The sequence below is a fragment of the Nuphar pumila genome, chromosome 2 (assembly GCF_984573655.1).
Source record: "Nuphar pumila chromosome 2, dmNupPumi1.hap1.1, whole genome shotgun sequence".
Lineage (NCBI taxonomy): Eukaryota > Viridiplantae > Streptophyta > Magnoliopsida > Nymphaeales > Nymphaeaceae > Nuphar > Nuphar pumila.
The window spans coordinates 21,924,822-21,947,781 of record NC_143250.1 but is presented as its reverse complement, the minus strand read 5'-3'; the positions used below and the strand labels follow the sequence as shown (position 1 = coordinate 21,947,781).

The 22,960-nt window shown below is 39.4% G+C and overlaps 1 protein-coding gene and 1 pseudogene across 1 annotated transcript; both read right to left on the bottom strand.

The window, feature by feature from the left end:
• Positions 1–760: 760 nt before the first annotated feature.
• LOC149845007 (BTB/POZ domain-containing protein At5g41330 pseudogene) lies at positions 761–2,657 on the bottom strand (annotated as a pseudogene).
• Positions 2,658–4,975: 2,318 nt separating this feature from the next.
• On the bottom strand, positions 4,976–18,151 carry LOC149845006 (uncharacterized). The gene is made up of 2 exons (XM_089995432.1): positions 17,838–18,151; positions 4,976–6,987 (listed from the first exon to the last, which is right to left on the bottom strand). Exons 1-2 carry the CDS (start codon positions 17,943–17,945, stop codon positions 5,614–5,616), a joined length of 1,482 nt encoding a protein of 493 aa, XP_089851558.1. The 5' UTR covers positions 17,946–18,151; the 3' UTR covers positions 4,976–5,613.
• Between the last annotated feature and the right edge of the window lie 4,809 nt (positions 18,152–22,960).

Genomic DNA, 22,960 nt, shown 5'->3' with positions numbered 1-22,960 from the left:
TGAGAAAAATAGAATAAAAAATGTGAGAAAAATGAGAGAGAGAAGAGGGTCGATCAGTCCCCTTTAAGAGAGAGAGAGAGAGAGGTGGTTGACGACACCCAAGAAAGAGAGAGATACCTGAAATGGTGGTGGGTAAGAGGAAGATGAAGGAAACTCTTTTTGTGGCAGTTTATGGGATGAGATGTGTTGTGGGTGAATGGTTACTCTACCACCCCTCAGGTGGAGGAAATTTTCGTATAAAAAAATCATTTTTTAGAAAAACTTTTCTCTCAAAAATTCCTTCGTTTGGAATTGTTGGAAAAGTTATCAATTTTTCTTTCCTAGCATTTTCCTACCATTTTCTTGCTTCCAAACGAGCCCCTAGAGTTGGCCTCACACATAAAGAAAGTTACACAGAGACATGGAATCTAGTTTCTTAGGCCGAGCATATTACATTCCCATTCATCTATTTCACATGTAACCATTTTGAGGCCAGACCAACTTAATATGATTGCTCAACTCTTGAAAATTTCGCACAATCATACTATTGGAAACACTTTGATACACGACCATAATACTTGTGCAGATACAGTTGTTACCTGAAAAAGTTTGCCAATATATCCATCAAGGCTAGAAGAAGAAAATCATCACTAAAACTGCAAGGCCAGGGCGGCCTTGAGTTCAAAAGTGAAACTAATCTGATTCTCAGGCAAAATCACAAGACTAAGTAAAGAGAACCATGAAAGAAGAAGCACAAGAAGCAAATTTCAGAAGATGCTCATTACCAACACATCAAATGTATCAATTTCAATATGAATGTCCCTATGTACAACCAAACTTTTGCTGTTTTGAGCATCAAAGCAAGCTATACATAGTAAAGATAGACAACAACCACATAGTTTACATTTAACAAACTGCTGAACAAGGATGAACCGAATCCATTGCAGCACTATCCGAAAAATGTATATCTGCAACAGTAGCTACCACAAGAATATTGGAAAACAATCTCTCAACCTAACAAATATTTCTAGAAAAGATTAGCACCAGCGCTCTGCCAAACTTCAACCATCTATTCATCATTCCTAGTCAAAACCATCATGTTTCCACCAAAATTTAAATGTGTAATCCTACTCCCCTCATTATTTTCCATTGCTCCTAAGGTATTCCTCCTGAAAACTCTCTCCTCTAACATACCTTGATCATTATCATCACCCTTAGAAGCCATCAAAACCTCAGACCATAGTTCCAACTTCCACATCACTACCCCTAATGCAAAAAACATGATTTCCATGGCTAACCATCTTACAGTAAGCCCCCTCCTTTTTGCCATCCCTCCTCCTAGTCTCTCCCAGTAGAACCCATGGTCTCTCAACCCCCAGCTTCCTCATATCAGCCATGAAAACATCTCCACTCATCACACCAACTTTAAAAAACCCATAGAGATTGTCACAAACAGTTATATCAGCAAAGCAATCATCTTTCTCATGCAGCTCCCAGACTAATTTACTACCTCTTATGTCCCACAATTTGATGCTACCCACAAACCCAGATGGGCCAGCATGCAAGCCAGATGAAAGAAGAAGATTAGCACCAGCTGCCCAGTTCAGTTTAGTAGCAGGAATTGAAGCACCAAGAAGATCCACACCATATGTTTCCTGCTTACCAACCTCAGCCAGTGGCTGGAAGCTCGAGCGGTCGAACACCACCATCGAATTCGAGTTTCTGCGCTCCGATTCGAAGCTCACAAACAGAAGCTCCTGCGAAGAGCCGATTGCCTGCACGGTAGATCCTGAGCGAGTCTGGTTCTCCCACCCCAGTGTCTCTCGAACCGACCCGAGCTTGACGTCGATGATCTGCAAGCCGGAGAAGTCGGTGGCACCGGCCGCGGCAATGTTGGGCGAAAGCGCGAGCAGGGAATCGATGGCAGAGAATTCAGTGAGGATGGTGGTTTTCTTACGCATCGATCAATCGAAAGATGTGATTTTGCTGCCATGGGAGACGAGGACAGACCCATCAGAGTAGGGGGCAATCGCAGAAGGGTAGTCCCTACCATTCAGGGGCAAAATTAGGGCTTTTTCGAGCTCGAAGGCGTCAAATTCAGATGTGTTGGTTATGGACGAATTCAGAAGGTGGTGGAGGTTGTAGAATTGGGCTTCAGAGATAATGCCATCAGGATCAAAGCGTTTAGCTTTGGAGGGTAGGGCTCCTGTCCTGAGGAACGACAGCAGAATGGAGAAGAGTTCAGGATCTCTATCAATGAAGGGTAGGTATGGAGCCCCCTTTAGGGCAGGTGAGGGAGGAGAGGAAGGATCCTGGGCCAGCAAGATTTAGGGTTTGAGGGGATGTTTGAAAGATTTCACCCCCAACATTGAGGGTAATTATGTCGGTTTGAGGGTCACCTTGTGAATCCCTTGTAGGATGAGGATTGGGAGTCCCTACAAGAGGAGGCCCTAGGGACATTTGAGTGCCCTAGAGAAACCCCAAAATCTCTAGAACTGCAGCAAGAAACCCAGATGAACAAGGGTATGTGGAAGTTGGGTGTTACCAGAATTTGCTTGGGATTGCACCCACAAACCAAAGACCTGCAAATGTGAGGTTTGTAGAAACTGGGGTACAATACCCAATCGAGAAAAAATACATCTCTAAAACTGAGGCCAGCAGAAAGAGACAACTTGGGTATCACAAACACCACACTAGGTTTTCTTCCAGAAGATTCCAGAATTTGCTGCTCTTGGGGTGCTGAGAGTTGGCATTGACTCAAATTTATAAAGGTTGGGGGGTGAAGATGACATTGTTAGGGATGCCACTCAACACGGTACAGCTATTGAAAACAGACACTCAGGCAAAAGATGCTCCGGGTGATTTTACGCCGTCGCTCCTAAATTTTTAGGCGTTTTCTCTGAAAGACACCTCAATTTTTCGTATTGCTCTGCAAGCGGTAGGATGTGAGGGGTACGGATTCGAGTTAAATATCTGACCGAATCCGAACCCGTTTAAGCAGATTCAGTGAGGGCAGACAACCCTATTGTCAATCAGATCCGGATTCGCTACAGAGTTTTACATTCGAATTAGAATCTGAATCCGAACTGAATCTAAAACAGGCAGAGAATCTGATTGTATGTAAATATGTATCTGATCAGCTACTTTGTGCTAGTTGAACATGGATACATTACTAAGCTTTTCCATCTGAATCCAATTAGCCAGGATCCCGTTAGGTGGGATTCACTAAACATTACATCCAAACCAAATCCGAGCCACTTTAAATCCTAACGAGTGCCCCACGGCACTATAGGGGTATCAATTGTTCGGATTTGGGTTGGATAATTGACCAGATCCGAATCTTTTTGGTTAGATTTTGTCTAATTATATATCTAATTAGAATCAGATTTGGAGTTGAAATCTGAATTAAATGGATGTTTGAATATGATTAAATGTAAATAATATGCCTATTAGTTGTTTAAGTTAATAGCGAGTAAAGTTTAAGCCCTTACCAGCTCTCATAAAATATAGAAAATGATTGTGTTGTCCTTACAAAAATTGTATGCTTCTTGAAATACCTACCAATTTGCTAAAATCTGCTGCACATTCAAAATTGTAGATATTTGACTTTTTTATGATATTTTTGCTCTTTGCACATGCAAACCTGTTGAAGTTAGCCTGATATATAAGTGAAGTTTGCAACCTTTTAATAAAAAATATATTTTGCAAACATTTGTAAATACAATACGACACTCACGAATGTAACCTACAAACCTCACTTAAGTAAATACTCTTTAAGGAGCTTTGCAAATGTGTGTGACATTCGCAAATATCTGTTGTGAATGATCTCGTTCTAATAATACCTTTACAAATACAGTACGACATTTACGAATATAACTTGCAAACCTCCTTTAACTAAATACTTCTTGCAGAGGTTCACAAATGTCTAATGACATTTGTGAATACTTGTTTCGACATTCACACTCTAATGAAACATTTGCAAATACAGTACGACCTTCATGAATATAACCTGTGAATCTGTTTAACTAAATAATCCTCGAGGAGGTCCGCAAATGTCTGCTGACATTCATAAATACCTGTTACGAATGTCCGTATGATTCCATGCATGTTGATTCATATATTAAGTTATTGTTATGTTTTTTTAGTTAGAATCTTAACTCTTTTCCTTGTAAAATCCTAACCCTTTTCCTTTCCTCTTCTTTCTTTTGTAGTGATTTTTCAAAGACAGTACAATCATTTTTTTGTCTAAAATATGCACAACCAAAACATTATAATAGCATACCAACGTTGGCAAATGCGTTTGACAAGGACATTGTTTCTATTAAGGCTTTCAAATATTTTGAATTACTAAAAAAAATTATGACAATAAAAATGAAAGCAACTTTTAGCCATTTCAATTATGCACTTTTGAGAAAATACATATTAAAATGTTGTTTTTATAACTTCTTACATAATACTTTTTTGGGGAACCATTACGGTCCGTAGCAAAGTTATTAGAAAATAGAAACACAAGAACTTCAAGCCGTGCTCTCCGCGTAGGTTTCAAGTAAAAGCAAAGCTGACATTTTTAGACCCTCGTATACCAGCACTAAGGATGTCCATGAGTCGGATTTTATCCTATATCCGACCAAACTCAAATCCGTTTAGTTGCGTTTGGCAAGCCAAAACCATATCAAATTACAATTGGATGCAGATATTAGTATCCATTTACGTGTTAAAAAGCAGATCTGGTATGAGCTTTCACCATCGGATCCTCTTAACCAACACCCGATTAGTCAAATGTGGTATTAGACCACATCCAATCCGAATCCAAACCATTTACAACACTAACCAGCACCAATGTCACCTAACCGCGCCCATTTCTGGACCACCATGTCTATTCATCTCAGCATGGATAGCATGAGATGGCTTCCTTCTGTACACCCAAAAGCTTCTACAAACACCAACAAAATCCAGCAACCCATTTCCTCTCAAAAGTCAAAAGATGGACAAGAAAAACAAAGTTAATATCCCAGTATTTCCTATTTATACATATACTGATACAAAATATGGAATTACATCATTATAAATAGTCGCCTTCAAACAAAACATATCTGGGAGATACTGTCATTCCCTTCATTCCTCTCCTTTAAAGATGAGGCATTCTATCCCTAAACCTAATCCTACAACAAACTTATTTTAAACCTTCCTTTTTATCAAGTGTTCTGTTTTTCCTCTCGAAATGCCACAAGGTCGAAGCTGAGTGTACACACCGGTGGGAAGGGGGGCCTCAAGGGTTTTACCAACCAGAGGCCAGCCAATGTGTGGTCGGTAATGTGGGTTTGGAGGGGGGTATTCCCTTGGACTATCCAAAAAAAAAAAACTGTTCTGCTTTCCTTCTCTACTCCCCGTGTACAAAAAGGAAGCTTCCTCTTCCAGTTTAATGTTATTCTCCACCAAAAAAATTTAAAATTTCCTTTCAGAAGGTAGACTGAACATGAGATATGACTTGCTCCAGAATCTTAAGTCCCCATCATCTCACATTTCCTCTGTTTGTCTCTTGAATAACAAAATTAAATGTGAAAAAACAGGTCATTAGTCTGCAATATCGATCCCGTCCAATAGCAGAAAGCCGACCACATTGTGTTCCGCTTATTAGCCGACACCTGGCTGAATTGCGGGGAAGAATGCCCAGTTCTTGGATCCTGCCTTTGCCCCTACTTTCTCGTTTGCCCACCACTCAGAGCTGGTGATGCTGACTGGCCCTCCGGCTCCATCAGCATTATCGAACTTGAATTCCTTTGTCGATGCCAAATCAACTGATTCGACCAGCTCTAGGACGCCATCTGAAGAATTTGCTTCAGCTCTGTCAGGTCCAGCAGAAGCTACATCTGAACTTGCCGCTAAGGATGAACACCGATACTTTGCTCCTCCTGCTGGCTCCTCTAGCCATAAGTCAGACTTTGAAGCGTTGGCCTCAGCAGAAAGCCTCCTGCTTACAGCCATCAGCACTGGTGACTCGGGCATGCATCCTTCCACAACCCCAGGGTCCACAGAGTTGCACCTTGCAGCTTCCTCCGTGGACAAGACAAATGAAACTCTGTGATCAACCAGTTCATCATCCATAGACCCATCTGGTCTATCTCCAACAGAGACCATTTCTGATATCCGCATTGCAAACACAGGGCGATATAGACCATCAGTCTTCAACTTGGAATCTGATAACGTGCGAGCCAGTGGCTCGGACAAGGTGATGCCCAGATACTGCTGCTCTGCAGACTTTGGGGCATTGGCAAATGAATCAATGCTGCAAAACTTGAGAGGTTCACGGTTCTGAGACAACACAGTGGAAGCAGACACAGGGAAGGAAGTGCTGGATGAAAACTCAGGATCAGGAGGAAAAGGTGACGATGTCCCTGAACCAGAAATTGCTGAACTAGGAGATATGAGAGGCCCAATTGGGCTCCCTGGGTAGAGTTGGTATGCCTGAAACTCAGAATTATGTACAGGTGTGAAAGGTAAAGTGAACGTCAATCCCTTATCATCAGCTTTGCGTTTGGCATCCAATGCAGATGACACTAGTTTGGCAAAGGGCACCTCTGGAGAGGAGGGTGTGGTCACATGAACGGATTCCGGAGGTGGTGTGAAGGGAGCCGTGGAGGGCTCAGTGGTAAAGGTAGAGAAAACAGGAGGCGAGACTAACTGGGTTTCATGTGCATAAGGGCCAGTAGCAAAAATTGAAGGGCCACCAGGCGAGTAAGCATTAGCAGAAAGAGAACAGAGGGACAGAAAACCAGAAGGCGATTGCGTAGCTGATGGAGGTCCCGACTGAAGGAAAGATGCAGGAGAAGATGGAGGGACAACAAACGGCAATGCTGGAGTCGGGGCATGAGGTTGACCATTGCCAGCAGACATGCCATTTTCTGATGACGGTAGCTCTGGAAGGAGGAGTGAATGACCAATGCGGTTGGCCTGCCTGTGTGATCCAAAACACCAGTACATACTTAAACAAGAGCTCCATCTTCTCTTCTGTCGGATTAGATCACAAGAAGAACAAACCATCAGAAAAAATGTGTTACTGACCTGCATCTTTGTCTACAATAGAAGAGACCCCAGAAAGATAAAAACATGAAATTCAAGGATGATATTGTACAAAAGTTAAGATAAATATGACCAGTGAGAGATAAGAAGTCATTCTGGATATCCATGAACCTAAAAGACTTGAAACAGAAACAGAAAGTTAAGATAAAAACATGATATTCAGATGATATTGTGCAAAAAGTTGAGATAAATACGACCAGTGAGAGATAAGAAGTCATTCTGGATATCCATGAACATAAAAGACTTGAAACAGAAGCAGAAAGAAATATTACAGATACAAAGGTAGAACCGGATGGCTTGCCAAATTTAGTGGTCAGTCCCTGATACGGTGAATTCAAAAAATGCAAATCAATCAAACTGCATTACATGTCCGGAGACACTTACATGCCTTACAGAATGTTGCCCTGACATTGCCTTGTTTTTTCATGCAACTTTCATGGGAAAGTGCTGAGCTGGCAATCCTGATGTAATCAATTTCCATAGTGAATGAAACAAACATCAAGTCATCATGGTGAGAAAGTGCCATGCTGGTGTTAAAATATGATGTATATTTATATATATATATCTATATATATAGATTACGACACATATACATATATATGATATATATATGTCTACGTGTCTATCTATATATATAAATATATATATATATATATATATATATATTTATTTTGTAAAACCCCACAGGGGTATTTCTGTCATTTCACCTGTACACGCATATCATTGATATGCTTTTTCTTTTCTTTCTTTTTCCTTTATTCTTTTTCCTTTTTTACATTTGAGAGGGGTCCACATAGAGTCATTGGACCCCTCCAACGGTCATAAATATGACCGTTGGAGGGGCTCCAACGACTCTATGGGAGCCCCTCCTTGGGTCCCTTGCTTTGTATAAATAAGGGGCACAGCCCCATGTATTTCCTAAGCTTCTTGTGAAGCATTCTATGAAGTGAAGAATATTTTTTTACCTCTTTTTGTGCTTGATCACTTTTGTGGTTTATTTTGCCCCTTTGTGGCCTCTTGTGTATGTGCGTGCTTCCGTGCTTTCGCTTGAAGACTTTGCCCCTTTTTCATTTGGCACTTCATTACATGGTATCAGAGCCTTGGTTAAGAAGGCTTCATCGGATTCTACCTTGACAAGTAATACCTCTCCTCTCTCTTGTCTTATTAATTTGTTTTTCTAAATGGCCAACAAAGATGCAAAAATCGATCTATCTTTCAAATTGGATGAAACCAATTACCGCATGTGGGCCGCCGCTATGGAGAATAATCTCAAAGGTAAAAAGCTTTGGGGTTATGTATGTGGAACCATTCCGGAACCACAATTGAAGTTAACTAAATTTGAAGGAAATGAGGAAAAAGCTTTGAATGAAGAAGAAAAGGAAAAAGCTATTCTTGATTATTCTTCTAAAATGAAAGATTGGGAAAGTGAACATGCTAAAATTTTAGCATGGTTCATGAATAATGTCGAGTTGAAGATTTGTGCAAACCTTGCAAAATTCAAAAAGGCTAATGAAGCATGGTTTTTTATGAAAGGCATGTACACCCAAAGAGACCTTGCTAGGCATTTTTTTCTACAAGAAAAGGTAAGAGCTACCAAGCAAGGTGATATGAGCATTAGGGACTACTATAGTGCCCTATCCTCTTTGTAGGATGAACTTGTCCTTCTCGAACCACAATGGGAAGGAAGTGCTATTGCTATGAGACAAGAGCAAATGGAAAAAGAGAGGTTTTTTCAATTTATTCATAGGCTTCGTCCCGAATTTGAACAACTTAGAGGTTCTCTACTTCATAGGGCCTCCACCCCTCTAAGTGATATTTTGGCCGATTTATGTCAAGAAGAAACCCGTTTGACCTTGAAAAGAGATGTTGATGAAGTGCATGCCGTGTCTAGACCCGGCAACAATGTAAGAACATATAAACCACCACATTTTTGGAAGAATAAGGTGGAGGAGGAAGAAAAATTATTTGTCATAATTGTAATGAACCGGGCCATATTCGTCCCGATTGCCCTAGATTCAAGAAGAAGGTGGCTTCCGTGGGGGAAACTCCTCCAATCATCAATGAAGATTCAAAGAAGGATGGTGACATAAAGGAGTCCATTGCTCATCTTACCGAAACTCTTCAACAATTTATAAAGATGAGCGACTCTACATCATCCTCCTCACCTTCCACTTTCGGTGCCGCCATCTCCTCTTTTCCAGGTATGACCTCTTGGATTCTTGACTCGGGTGCCTCTTTCCATATGACTCCAAATGCATCACTTTTATCAAAACCAAGTCTCAATAAATTTAAATCATATGTATCCACCGCCGATGGAACATCTTTAAATGTTGAGGGTATTGGAAACCTTGAGAAAACTTATGACCAAAACAAAGAATTTTTTGTTCCCAAAATCCGAATTATTCCAAAACTTAATTTGAATCTTTTTTCCGTCTCTCAAATTACCGATTTTGAATGTAATGTCTCGTTTTCACCAACCCATTGCTATGTGCAGGATCTCCGGTCCGGGAAGCGGATTGGGCAAGGCCATAGAAGAGGGGACCTTTACTATATGGATTTTTTGTCTTTGCCATCCAAATCATTTTGTAATCACGTTCAATCCAAAGATATTGAGACTTGGCATAAGAGACTTGGACACCCTAGTATTTCCAAGTTGTACCTTTTTCCGTTTTTGGAAAAAAATTGTAATACAAATACATTTACATGCAATGATTGTATTCTTGGGAAAATTCACTCTCTTCCATATTCTCATAGCAATTTTGTGTCAAAAAGGCCTTTTGAACTTGTGCATTCCGATGTATGGGGACCGGCACCCGTTATGTCCAAAGGGGGCTTCTCTTACTATGTTTCTTTTATTGATGATTTTACTAGATACACATGGGTTTACATTATCAAGAATAAATCCGATGTCTTCATTAATTTTAAAGAGTTTCACGCTCTTGTTCAAAATCAATTCCAACACAATATAGTCATTTTTAGGTCCGACTCAGGAGGTGAGTACATGTCTAAAGATTTTCAAAATTATTTTAAAACAAATGGAATTTTGCACCAACGATCTTGTCCCAAAACTTCACAACAAAATGGTCTTGCGGAAAGGAAACATAGACATTTAATCGAAACCACAAGAACTCTTCTTGTGTCTAAAAATGTTCCTAAAAACTTTTGGGCCGAAGCTCTTCTTACCGCAACATATCTTGTGAATCGTATGCCCTCTTCTTTAAAAAATGTTTCGCCATTTGAAAAACTTTTTAAAATTACTCCTGATTTTAATAGACTAAGAATCTTTGAATGCAAATGTTTTGTACTTAGTCTAGGACAAGATAAGCTGTCACCTAAAGCTATTGAATGTGTGTTCATTGGCTATGGTGAGAATCAAAAAGGCTATAGATGCTATGATATTCAAAACAATAAATTATATGTGTCGCGAAATGTAAACTTTATTGAAGATCAAAATGGTTTCGATATCCACACATCTAAGGAAGACATCGATTATTCTTTTCTATTCGACTTAGCTCCTAGGACTGAGTCTCCTAAGGCAATCACTTGTGATACTAGTTGTGATGGAATTTTACATTATAATATGCCACAACATGAGAATACTTCCCAAAATGAAAACCTTAATGATATAAATGTATATACCCGGCGGATAGGAAATGAACATCAACCTGCCATTGACAGATACTCTCAAGACTTCTCTTTAGAAGAATCTATTGATAACAATCCACCTAGGAGATCTTCTCGTACTAGTAGGCCACCACAAAAATTTGTCTTATGAATCTTTTTCGCCGAATTATAGGGCCTGTCTCATGTTAATACATTCGTATCATGAACCTACCTCATTCAAGGAAGCTAAAGATCACCCACATTGGATTGAAGCTATGAAAATCGAATTAGAGGCTCTTAACAAGGCCCAAACCTGGAGCATTATTCCTCAACCTTTAGGAAAAAAAGCTATTGGGTGTAGATGGGTATATAAGGTCAAAACCAAATGTGATGGGTCTCTTGAAAGATACAAAGCACGTTTGGTTGCAAAAGGCTACGCTCAAGAATATGGGATTGATTATGAAGAAACCTTTGCTCCTGTAGCCAGAATGACTAGTGTACGAACCCTAATTGCTTTAGCATCCATAAAACAATGGTCAATTTATCAACTTGATGTTAAAAATGTGTTTTTAAATGGAACTCTGTGTGAAGAAGTCCTTATGGACCCTCCGCCGGGTCTTGAAATTGGGAAAAGTAATATTCTAAAATTAAACAAAGCTCTTTATGGTTTAAAACAAGCACCAAAAGCTTGGTATGATCTTTTTAGCAAAGTAGTTCTTGATAATGGTTTCTCCTCATGTTACACAGATACTGCTTTGTTTGTTAAATCTTCTAATGAATACATAACAAATTTGTTATTATATGTTGATGACATGATTATCACAGGTAATGATAAGAAAGGTATTGATCTTATTAAAAATATTCTTAAGAAAAATTTTGATATGTCTGGTCTGGGTTTTCTAAGGTATTTCTTAGGAATTGAAGTTGCATACTCCTCCAAGGGGTATGTCCTATCTCAAATGAAGCTTGCCTCTGACATTATTGCTAAGTCTGGGTTGATAGATGACAAAAGGGTGGAGACTCCAGAAGTAATCAATGCCAAGATGAAAGCCAATGATGGCACTCCTTTAGCAGACCCCACGCCTTATCGTCAATTAATTGGATCCTTAACATATTTATCTATCACCAGGCCTGACATTTCACATGCAGTTCATAGTGCAAGCCAATTTCAGACTGCTCCTACCACTACTCACATGGCAGCAGTAATGAGGATTATCAGATACTTAAAAAATTTCATAACTAAGGGAGTATTCTTCTCCTCTTCTTCACCTCTTACTTTACTTGCGTATACTGACTCTGATTGGGGGGGTAACCCCGATGATCGTATTTCTACCACAGGTTATTGTGTGTTTCTTGGGGAGTCGCTTATCTCCTGGAGGTGTAAGAAGCAGCGTAAAGTTTCTCTCTCGTCTACCGAAGCAGAATATCGTGCGATGGCCACTACCACAATTGAGATTATATGGTTAAGAAGCTTACTTAAAGATATGGGTGTCTCATTCTCAACTCCTTCAAAGCTGTGTTGTGACAACAAGAGCTCCATCTATATTGCTAGCAATCACATTTTTCATGAACGAACGAAGCATATTGAGATGGACTATCATTATGTTCGAGATGAGTTCCTACGCGGCACCATTCAACTCCCATATGTTCCTACCGAATATCAGTTGGCGGACTTCTTCACCAAAGCTTTGCCTTCGCCTCGCTTCTACTTCCAACTTAGCAAACTCTCGGTGATTTCACCGTGTGTTTGAGGGGGGGTGTTAAAATATGATGTATATTTATATATATATATATATATATATATATATATAGATTACGACACATATACATATATATGATATATATATGTCTACGTGTCTATCTATATATATAAATATATATATTTATTTTGTAAAACCCCACAGGGGTATTTCTGTCATTTCACCTGTACACGCATATCATTGATATGCTTTTTCTTTTCTTTCTTTTTCCTTTATTCTTTTTCCTTTTTTTCTTTTTTACATTTGAGAGGGGTCCACATAGAGTCGTTGGACCCCTCCAACGGTCATAAATATGACCGTTGGAGGGGCTCCAACGACTCTATGGGAGCCCCTCCTTGGGTCCCTTGCTGTGTATAAATAAGGGGCACAGCCCCATGTATTTCCTAAGCTTCTTGTGAAGCATTCTATGAAGTGAAGAATATTTTTTTACCTCTTTTTGTGCTTGACCACTTTTGTGGTTTATTTTGCCACTTTGTGGCCTCTTGTGTACGTGCGTGCTTCCGTGCTTTCGCTTGAAGACTTTGCCCCTTTTTCATTTGGCACTTCATTACAGCTGGCACAAGTGGCACCCAGCTTTTCCCACCACCTACCATTTTTTATGTGTAAATCCTTTAATACCTTCCCCCTTATGAAAGCTTTCACATGGAAAGGCTGAGCTGGCAGGTTTTTTAGAAATCCGTGCCCATTTCCATGAAAAGCCTTTCCTTTACATGGGAATAAAACAAACTAAAGGTAAAAATAAATAATAGCAACTATAACATTATATATAATTTAATTTTTGTAAATTTGTTAACCTAAAAACTAATAATTATAACAGGAATACATGGACAAAAGTATTCATATGAAAACATTGAGTTGTTTACATAAATAACAATAACAATTATTCGCACATGTAAATTGAACAATTTATTCTTCTTGGAGATGGCCTACCACTTCCAACCAGATTCACTGGATGGCCACTGGAGCTGGAGCTGGAGCTGGCCCTGGTTGACAAGCTTTGATTGGTGGAGCTGGTCAACCAGATCTGAGATCCAGCCAGCGAAACTCCTTTTCCAGTAGGTTTGTGAGGAGAGAGAGAGAGAGAGAGAGAGAGAGGTATACCTGCAAGGTGCAAAATGGAGGAACTAATAAGAAGAGAGAAGTGGCAACGCTTGTAGAATTTTTTTCTCCTGACATGAGGTGGGGAAATATGAAAAAGCTGGCCTTTAGAAAACTTTTCATATAAAAAAATTTCTTTTGTTTGGAATGACATGGAAATTTTCTGTTTTGACACTTCTGACAGAATTTTCCAACTTTTTTCCCATTTCCAACATAGACTGAACAACTTCTGTTCAACTTCTAGACATGCAGACTCAATGTGGGGCACCTCCTAAAATTACCATGGAATTCTAATAATAACATTTTTTCAGACTCCAGAAACTTGACACACACTACTAGAGAAATTAGAACTTGCAACCTTGTCTGAACTTGGGAGGTTGAATTGAAGATTGACTTCAACAGATGGCTGCAACTTGGTGCTAAAACAGGCTCAAATTCATCCCTCTCACTTTTTCCTATTTGACCAAAGGCCTACCCAATAGAGAGCAAAAGCTGTATCCCTGCATTGTTGCTCAAACACAATGCAACATACACATGTTAAGACTGTCTAGAATCTATGATTCCCCATCAGAGCATCTTCTACATTTTACTACTTTAGTCCCAAAACCCAATTGACATGGAAACTTAAAATTTTTATACAGAAGGTACTTGAGCCGCATGAAGAGTAAGAGAATGGTTTCTACAAGGATCATTTAATTGCAACACATGAAAGCCGATGTTTGAACATTAGCCTCTTGCACAGTGTCAACTAGATGAGACAGACATGCAAATAGTAGCATAGTAATCTGACATCCTCTACACTCCCTAGCATGTTATATTCGTCCAACTCATCACCATGACTTAAAAGACAAGGAAACATTGTGGATCTAGCAGCTGAACTGAATCAGGGTCAAGTCCGAGCCAAGTATAGGCAAGGGTTAGAAATTAAGAATGAGGCAAGTTGCACAAGCTGATGCAAGAAAGCCCTCTGCAGGCTCATGTTTTAAGTTGCTAAGCAAGAATGTAATTAATTTTTATTGGTACAAGTTTTTGAACTGTGCATTAAGCAAAAACTTGATGCAAGTTAACAAGATTATGATCTACGATTATCACGAAAAAAGAAGGGAAAACAACAAACTGACACAGAATTTGGAGGCTGAGAAAGCAAGGACATACACAGGCATGAAAGCATTGCATGCACACACACACACACACAAAAACACATGCATGTGTACATAAAAATATGCACCTGCATACACAATTCAGCTTTGCTGCAAAATGAGTCATTCTTTATGTTTCCAGCAAGGAAGTACTTCTCCAAAGACCACAGTCAAAATATAGTTGTCAGTACAGCCATTGTATTCGCCTCAGAAAGCCAAAACGGAACATAATTATGAGAATGATACCCCAAAGGAGTGCCACTGTCAACAGAGTGCAAACAAGAGTTAGGCTCAACAGTCTTACAGACCTTTTCAATTCTCCAAAGGGTCATTTATCTAAAAACCACTGCCAGCTTCCCTAACTTTCCAATGATTTCAACCACTATAACAATTTTGAAGGGTGGTCATCAATAAGTGGGTCAAAGTTCATCCTCTCAGCAACTCAAAATCAGAAACTAGACTCCATCTCTTCTTTGGTTGTACACATTGTACACTACGGCTATCTGCATGCTATCAATGAAAGGGGACCTTTGATGTAACCTGTGTGGGACTGGGTCCTTAACCAAACAAGAGAAAGTTTTACATGTCTAATATGTCAAAAGTGCAAAACCAGTTGTGTGATCCAGTTGAGTTGTCAGAAGCTTCTTAAATAGGAAGGAAGTGTATTTCACAGAAACTTGCTTCAGAAACACGATACTCCTTGCATCCGAAACTTGATAGAAATATTGATTCTCCCATGCTTTTCCTATGCTTCCCATACACTTAATCTATACTTCTCTACATGCTTCCATATGTTTCTCTTGTGCTTCTTTTCATATTTTCCATGTGTTTCTCTCATGCTTCTTATTCACTTCCTAAGTTCTTTCTTTACATTGCAACCATCATTTTCAGATTTGGACAAAAATGTAATTCACACACTAAAAAATCATGAAATTTAAGAAGTCAATTTCATTTTAGTTTTTATTCACTTCCTTTTGATTCTCATCTCGCTTCCAATTTGACTCTCATATCACTTATTTTTTTATTCTTGTTTTGCTTTCAAATCGATTCATCACTTCAGACTTCCTATAAATTTTAAAATGCCTTGTTTTTTGCTTCCGCTTCGTATATCATTTCCAGCTTTAGCTTCCTATTCTAGCAACCTTGATCCAGCCTAAGTTGAATGCTACCCAAATCCAACTTCTTCTCTCCTCAGATCCAACTAGTTTCAGACTACCTCACATCGTTTCAAGGAGCAATGGCAAGGAATATTTTAGAAGAGGTCCAAGAAGAATTTTGTAGCCTCATCTTTCCGCCTGTTATGAATGTTCTTCATCATTTTTCATCACAAAAAAAGCTTAATAATGAAATTTCATACGGATTACTTTCTAGAGATACAAAAACAATGTTTTTATGCAACCAATCTGAAATTTCCTCATGTTATCTCATATTTGATCATTAACACCAATACATAACTAACTAACTTCCAAGAGAAGCATAGAGCCTCTTTCCTTCATCACATTGCTTTCAGTTTTATTTACTTGATCCAAGAATACGTCTTACATCTTATCCATTTTGTCAGTCTTCTTCCAGCAATGACTAGGAGAAAGCATCTAATCGCACACTAGTCATCTTACCACAAAGAGAGACGGTGAAAGAGACCGTTTGGCCTTCACATCCTTGAGGACAAAGTAGCACAGTAACCAATTACTCAGATGTCCATGTAGACAATATGTACAGGATAAAGAATTCCTTTCAACTTCGTGCTTGATACCTACACTGAATGACTAAATGATAATTATACTAATTGACGTTTTTCATATCTTTATATAACAAAGGAATTGATCTATTAAGGGGTTAATCTATTATTGTCTTAGTGTTTGTGTGTATGCATGCAGTTGTATGCATCTATACATGTGCATGCACACTCAGAAAGAACTTTGGAAGATGTTAACAAGTTCACCAAATGCAAAATTACATATCGATGCATCACATTAAACACACAATATAACAAGACTCAAGTTATATTCACCGATTATGCCTTAAAAATAGAAAATAACATTCTTAGCAAATCACATCCACCATTTTTCAAATTACCGAGATATCATTATTATGATATTTTAGTCTGAAACGCAGAGCATCAACCTATAAATTGAAAATTTTCCAGGGAGAGATTCAATGAAACTTATTTGTGCAAACTAAGGGCGCCATCTCAAGTTTCAAGATTCTGATTCCCACAAAAAGATTCCGAACAGTATGCTGACATCGACAAAACAAAGCATGCTACATGGTTCGCTTTTCACAAACATGTGGAGAATAACACTAAAACAGCAAGTAACGGTGCTATCAAGTCGCTGAAGGATGTGCTAAAAATTCTCCAGCTATGTTCCTTGATTTACACGGACCATGCATGAACCCCTTAATACAAAGTTCAGGTATAACCCCAGAAGGATAAGTGGATGCCATTAACATGAGGACCAATGATAGATAGTCAGAGATAATATTGGCCTCAGGCAGGCAACTGCCTTAATCATGTCGGTCTTCATGGACGCTAACTTGTTATGGTAAGAAGGAAGGGCTACAAAATACTGGTTTCCCTGGCTAAAACTTTAAGCTAGCTAGCACAGACAAACATTAGTATCCCCTGATCCTTTCCGCCCCGCACTTCCCCCATTTCAGAAAGAAGGAAGGAAAAGAAGAAAAGGCCTAAAAAGAACAAAATAAAACGAAAAGAACAAAGTGATTATGCAGGCGTTCCACATAAGAACTCGTGAAGCATAACTGTTTAGTTGATTATGAGACTCCAAAAGACAATCTGAATACAAAACGAAAGCATGTGCAACTAAAAGGTTACAAACCGACCTACACAAAGGTATTCAGCATCAAGAGCAATCGTATCAACAGCTCGATAAACCTGTGCCGAGCAAATTAATATGTGAAAACTTTCCACCAGTGCAAAATTACGCACGTAAATTCTCATGATTAAGGACAAGATCATCAATTCACAGAGAATTAGCAACTGCATCAACAAACTGAAACCTAGATTCGGAGGCACTAAAAGTTTCATCGAAAGCGAACGAATTTAAGATAAAAAAAAGTGCATTCTGCGACTCAAACCCCAAAATTTCCGGAAATTCACCAGACGAAAAATCCAGATCTAGCAATTCAGAAACAAACCGCAAGGAATTCGGGAGCATACCTGGACCGGAGCTTGCTGAACACGCTGTTCCGCGGTGACGATCGCCTGAGCGGCAGCATTTACCGTCTCGACGCTATCATTCCCACCGTTCGGCAAAACTCCCCTCATCTCGCCCTCGAAAAACCCCAATTCCTCCCGGAAACACTTCGTTTCCGAAGGGAGATCGCCCGTCTACGAAGTGGAGGCCGCCGGAAAACGCAGAGGGAACCCGGAGTTAGTATTTCCGCTCATATAACGCCGGAAACCCCCCTAGGGAGGAAATGTTTTCCGAGCTTTGAAGATAAAAAAAAACGGTGGAAAAGAAGAGCGCGGACGAAAGGGCAAAAAGTTGGAGGTATTTATACCGGCCAGTGGGGAAAGGGAAGACCTCTGAGCTCTGAGGTCAAACCAGCCAAATTGCCCTTTCGGTTTAGATCCAAACATAAAACCAACGGGAAAATATCAATATGGATCCAAATCCAATTGGCAACAAAAGGTTCGACCAAACAACTCCAAATCCAATGTGATCACATGAATGAAATCTTATTTTAAGATCCGTATCCGAGAAATTAAACATGTCAAGTTCGGGTTGAAAGTCTAACCAAATCCGATCTGTTTGCACCCTTAAACATGTCAAGTTTAGGACCAATGCTCGTTGGGCTTGCATAAGGGTGATTATCTAGTAAGTAGATAAGGATGAAAATGATTTGGAGCTCCGGCCCAAGCCCGAACTGCATTCTTTTTTTATGACGAGGAACCATGGCCCGGAACCAGTTCACTTAATAGATAGGCCCACCTCCTTGTGAGGTAAAACCCTGCTGGGCTCATCGATACCCAAGCCCTTACAGAGCCCACCAGTTAATGGCACGCTTGCACCAAGTCTGAACTGTATCTAATGCACAATGTGGGTTCCAAAAGATATACGTTAGAATCAAAGTTGGATTTGGATCAAATGTGGTCGGATCTAGTCAGGCCCGACTTAGAATTCCTTAAAACAAGCATGCTCAGATCTGGAACATTACTGGTCCTAGTGTCACAAGATCTCATACCATAACCAGATAGGCATTTCTCCAAGTTGAGTATGGATCTAAAACTGGACCCACTCTTTAAAATTTAGATCTAATGTTGAGTCATGCTGAACCTAACCCATTTGCATCAGGGTCGATTTGCATAATTGAACTTGACTCAGACCCCATGAATCTATATCTGAGGCTGAAACCAAGCTAAAACCTATAGTGGTATGAATATGTATAGAGCAAAGTTGAGTGGCGGTTAGTACTGCAAAAGTTCGGATCTAGGTGCACTTGATCCATATCCAACCTACATTGACCCCCTTCCAAATGTAGATCCAAACACGGGAAACATGACTGCAATCCTGCTGTGCTAGAAAACCCTGCTGAGCCACTTGTCTGGTAGGAGCAGCTAGTGCACCTCACCTCATGTTAGGATGTTGCAGGTTCAAAACCCAATGGTATAGTTGTATAACTGATAGGGGTCTGCTTAACCTTTCAAAAAAAAAACTGATGAACTATGGTTTTTTTTTTTGATAATCCAAAGAAAAAAAACCTTGCTGAGGCATCTTACTACTTGAGTCCGGATTAGGTGCAATCACACGATACAAAATTTGTGCATTAAGCACCTCATTAACCTTCATCTTGGGACCCCACAACTGACTGGCCCTGTCTAGGGATGGCAATGAACCCGGGCGGGGGTGGGGGACAAGGTCACCACCCCCACCCCGTCTCAAAATCCGAACCTCCATGATCCCCACCTTCATCCCTTCACAGGGATGGATTTTAACCTCCACCCCCGCCTTCATCCCCATTTCATGTCCTTCATCCCCGGGGGGGGGGGGGGGGGTAAGGCGGGGCGGGGCCCCATTTCCCCTCGGCAAGGGCGTAGCTAGGGGGGGCAGGACTGGGCTGTAGCCCAGTCCTGCCTCCCGAAACAGTTTTTTTTTTTTTTGTTTTTTTTTTAAAAGCCCAGTCCTAGCCCAGCCCTGATTCCATATGAAATAGATTTTTATCCATTTTTGTAGTCCAGTCCTAGCCCAACCCTGACTGCAGCAAATAGTTTGATTTGTCCATATGAAATAGATTTTTATTAATAATTGTAGCCATTTTTTATTTTATCTCAAAAAAAAATTTTTTCGGGGGCGCTGCCCCCGAACCCCCGACTATCGCACAAATACATTTTTTTTCCCTACACCCCTGCCCCTCGGTTTAGTGTCAGCCCTTAGAAGGATTGGGAATGAGGCGGGTCGGGGCTCCGCTTTCCCCCGGTCCACTGCCATCCCTAACCCTGTCCTCAAGATGAAGGTGATCAGGTTACTTAATGTACAAATATTTGTGCAACTGATCTTTTCAGGTCCTCAATTACCAAACTCATGGCATCATTAGCTTGAACGTTTTATGCCGACGGACCTGGCCAAGTGTATGAAGCCCTGGTGTGGTGGATGGTATGCCATAAATAAAAGAAAGTTGGCACAAGAAGGACCATAAGATTGGATATTTAATAGAAGACAATGATTTTGGCAGTTTTGTCTCTCTCTAATAACCCATAATAATATTGTAGTAATTAGGGTCAAAGATACCAACGGGGATCGCTGGTCTGGTAGGAGCAGCTAGAGTAAGTCACCTTGTGTTGGGAGGTTGCAGGTTCAAAACCCAATGGTATAGTTGTATAACTGGTAGGAGTCTACCGAACCCGGCTTGCCTTTCAAAAAAATTTATGGTCAAAGAGCAATATCGTTGTTGGTTGCAATAATATACCTATTTTTTCGGTACTGAGTGGGTCCGGACCACAGTCCAACTTTGAGGTGCCAATACTAGGTGCATGCCCAGGTCCATTTGGACCTAACATAAGCAGAATTAGATCTGGGTCCGGATATATATAGCATATAAAGACATAATAAATATTTATTTTTTATATTTTTATATTGATGGGATTCTAAAATGATTGATTGGAAGGAGTGGAGAAATATGACTGATAAAGCCAACCAGATAAGGCTGGAAGATGATGATGATATGATGATATGATGATGCCATTAATAAATGGTAAATCTTAGAGAAATTTTTACTTACCCCTCAAACTCTTTGGTCTAGACCAAAAATTTTGAGAGTTTGCAAATTCTCAATAAAGTTTTCTTATTGTGTAGTTAAATTTTCTCAATCATAAACTAAAAACTAACGCTGGGTTGTCTAAGTCTTGGTGTTATCACTAACTCATGTATAAAATTGTTAATTTACTCTTATTATATTATAGAAGAAAAATATTAGGTGCAATGTGATTTCACACTTTCAGTGTGCCGCTGCCCCTGATCACCCTCTATCTTGGGGATAGAGCCTGTCAATTGTGAGGATTAGTGCCATCAGGTGCAACAACACACTAAAAGTGTGCAATCATGTTGCACTTGATCCTTCCACTCGGAGAAAAGTAAGTTGGGCCATAAATGCATAGGGCTGTCAATGGATATATCTTATGTACTTAATGTAAAAAGTTAATAATGATGATACTCAAAGTCTTGACATCCCCAATATGAAACAAGAGAATAACCACTACACCAAGCAACTTGTTAACAAGTTTTATAAACTTTTTGTATAATTAAATTTGAATTTTATGTAAGAGCTCGGATCTATAAAGATTCATTTGGCTTTTAGATTTTTATCATTTAGATATTTTGTATTTTGATTCTTTTGCAATATATATCGAATTTATGTATTAGATCCAATATCAAGATCCAATTAGATTATGATAAGTTTATTTTTTACAGATTAAGTAGTTTGCTTGAATTAGTATTAGGTAAAATCTCATATATTTATAGATGAGAGATCTTTGTAAAAATGGACAGTAATAGATGAATGAATTTTTAAATATTTTCAATGATATTTCTTTAATTTTCTATCAATTTTCTGTTTTTTTTTTTGTAGTTTTCTAGTTTAGTTGCTGTGCTAGGGTGCCTATTCTAGCGAGGTTCAACAGCGATCCTTCCACGTCAGAATTTTACAAAGCCAATCAACCCAAGAATGACCCAATCGGCTGATGGCACAATTGGATCTGTATTTGAAAACTTGACTGTCTTGATAAATATCTGAACCCAAACTAAATCAACCTAACTAATTAAAATATTGGGTGGTATTTTCAACTTTTCCTAAATCTTAATAAGAACCTGGGCTGGACGTCATGGTTTGGAGTTTCATAACTTATACCCTATTCCCTATACTTTCAAGATCCTTTGAATCTGTTCTAAATTAATAATTGTAGAGGTGTAACTGGGTCAGGCATACCCAAACCGATTAATTGAGTTGGGGATAAAATACAACAACAACAACAACAATGCCTTCATCCCAAACAATTGGGGTCGGCGATATGAACCAAAAAGAAAATCATTCAGGGTCCTCCACATGAATCTTTCTCCTCCAATCATTTATATCCAATGTCATGTCCTCGGTGAGGTTCAAAGCATTCATATCCTTTCTTATCATCTCCATCCAAGTCTTCTTAGGCCTACCCCGCCCTCTTTTAGCTAATATATTTTTCCATTTCTCCATCATTCTAACCAGAGCATCATTAGGCATTTGCCGAATATGCCCAAACCATCGTAAATGATTCTCACTCATCTTATTTTCAATGGATGCAACGCCTACCTTCTTACGTATTTCCTTGTTCTGAATCTTATCTTTTAGTGTATTTTCACACATCCATCGAAGCATACACATCTCAATTACACTCATTTTTTAAAAATGTTGTCTCTTGGCAGCCCAACATTCCGTACCATATAATAAAGCGGGTCTAATTGTCGTCCTATAAAACTTCTCCTTCAACCGCAATGGCATTCTACGATCGCACAACACTCCAGTTGCACTTTTTCATTTCATCCACCCAACCTTAATCCTATGATTTACATCTCCATCAATTTCTCCATTCTTTTGAATGATATATCCCAAATATTTGAAACAGTCATCCACCGCTATTTTTTGCTCACCAAGCTTCACTACACTCTCATCACTACTTCGTTGCTTACTAAACTGACATTCCATATATTATGTCTTACTCTTACTCAACGTAAAACCTCTTGCTTCCAAAGTCTATCTCCATAATTCTAACTTAGCATTAACCTCAGCTCTAGACTCATCAATCAAAAC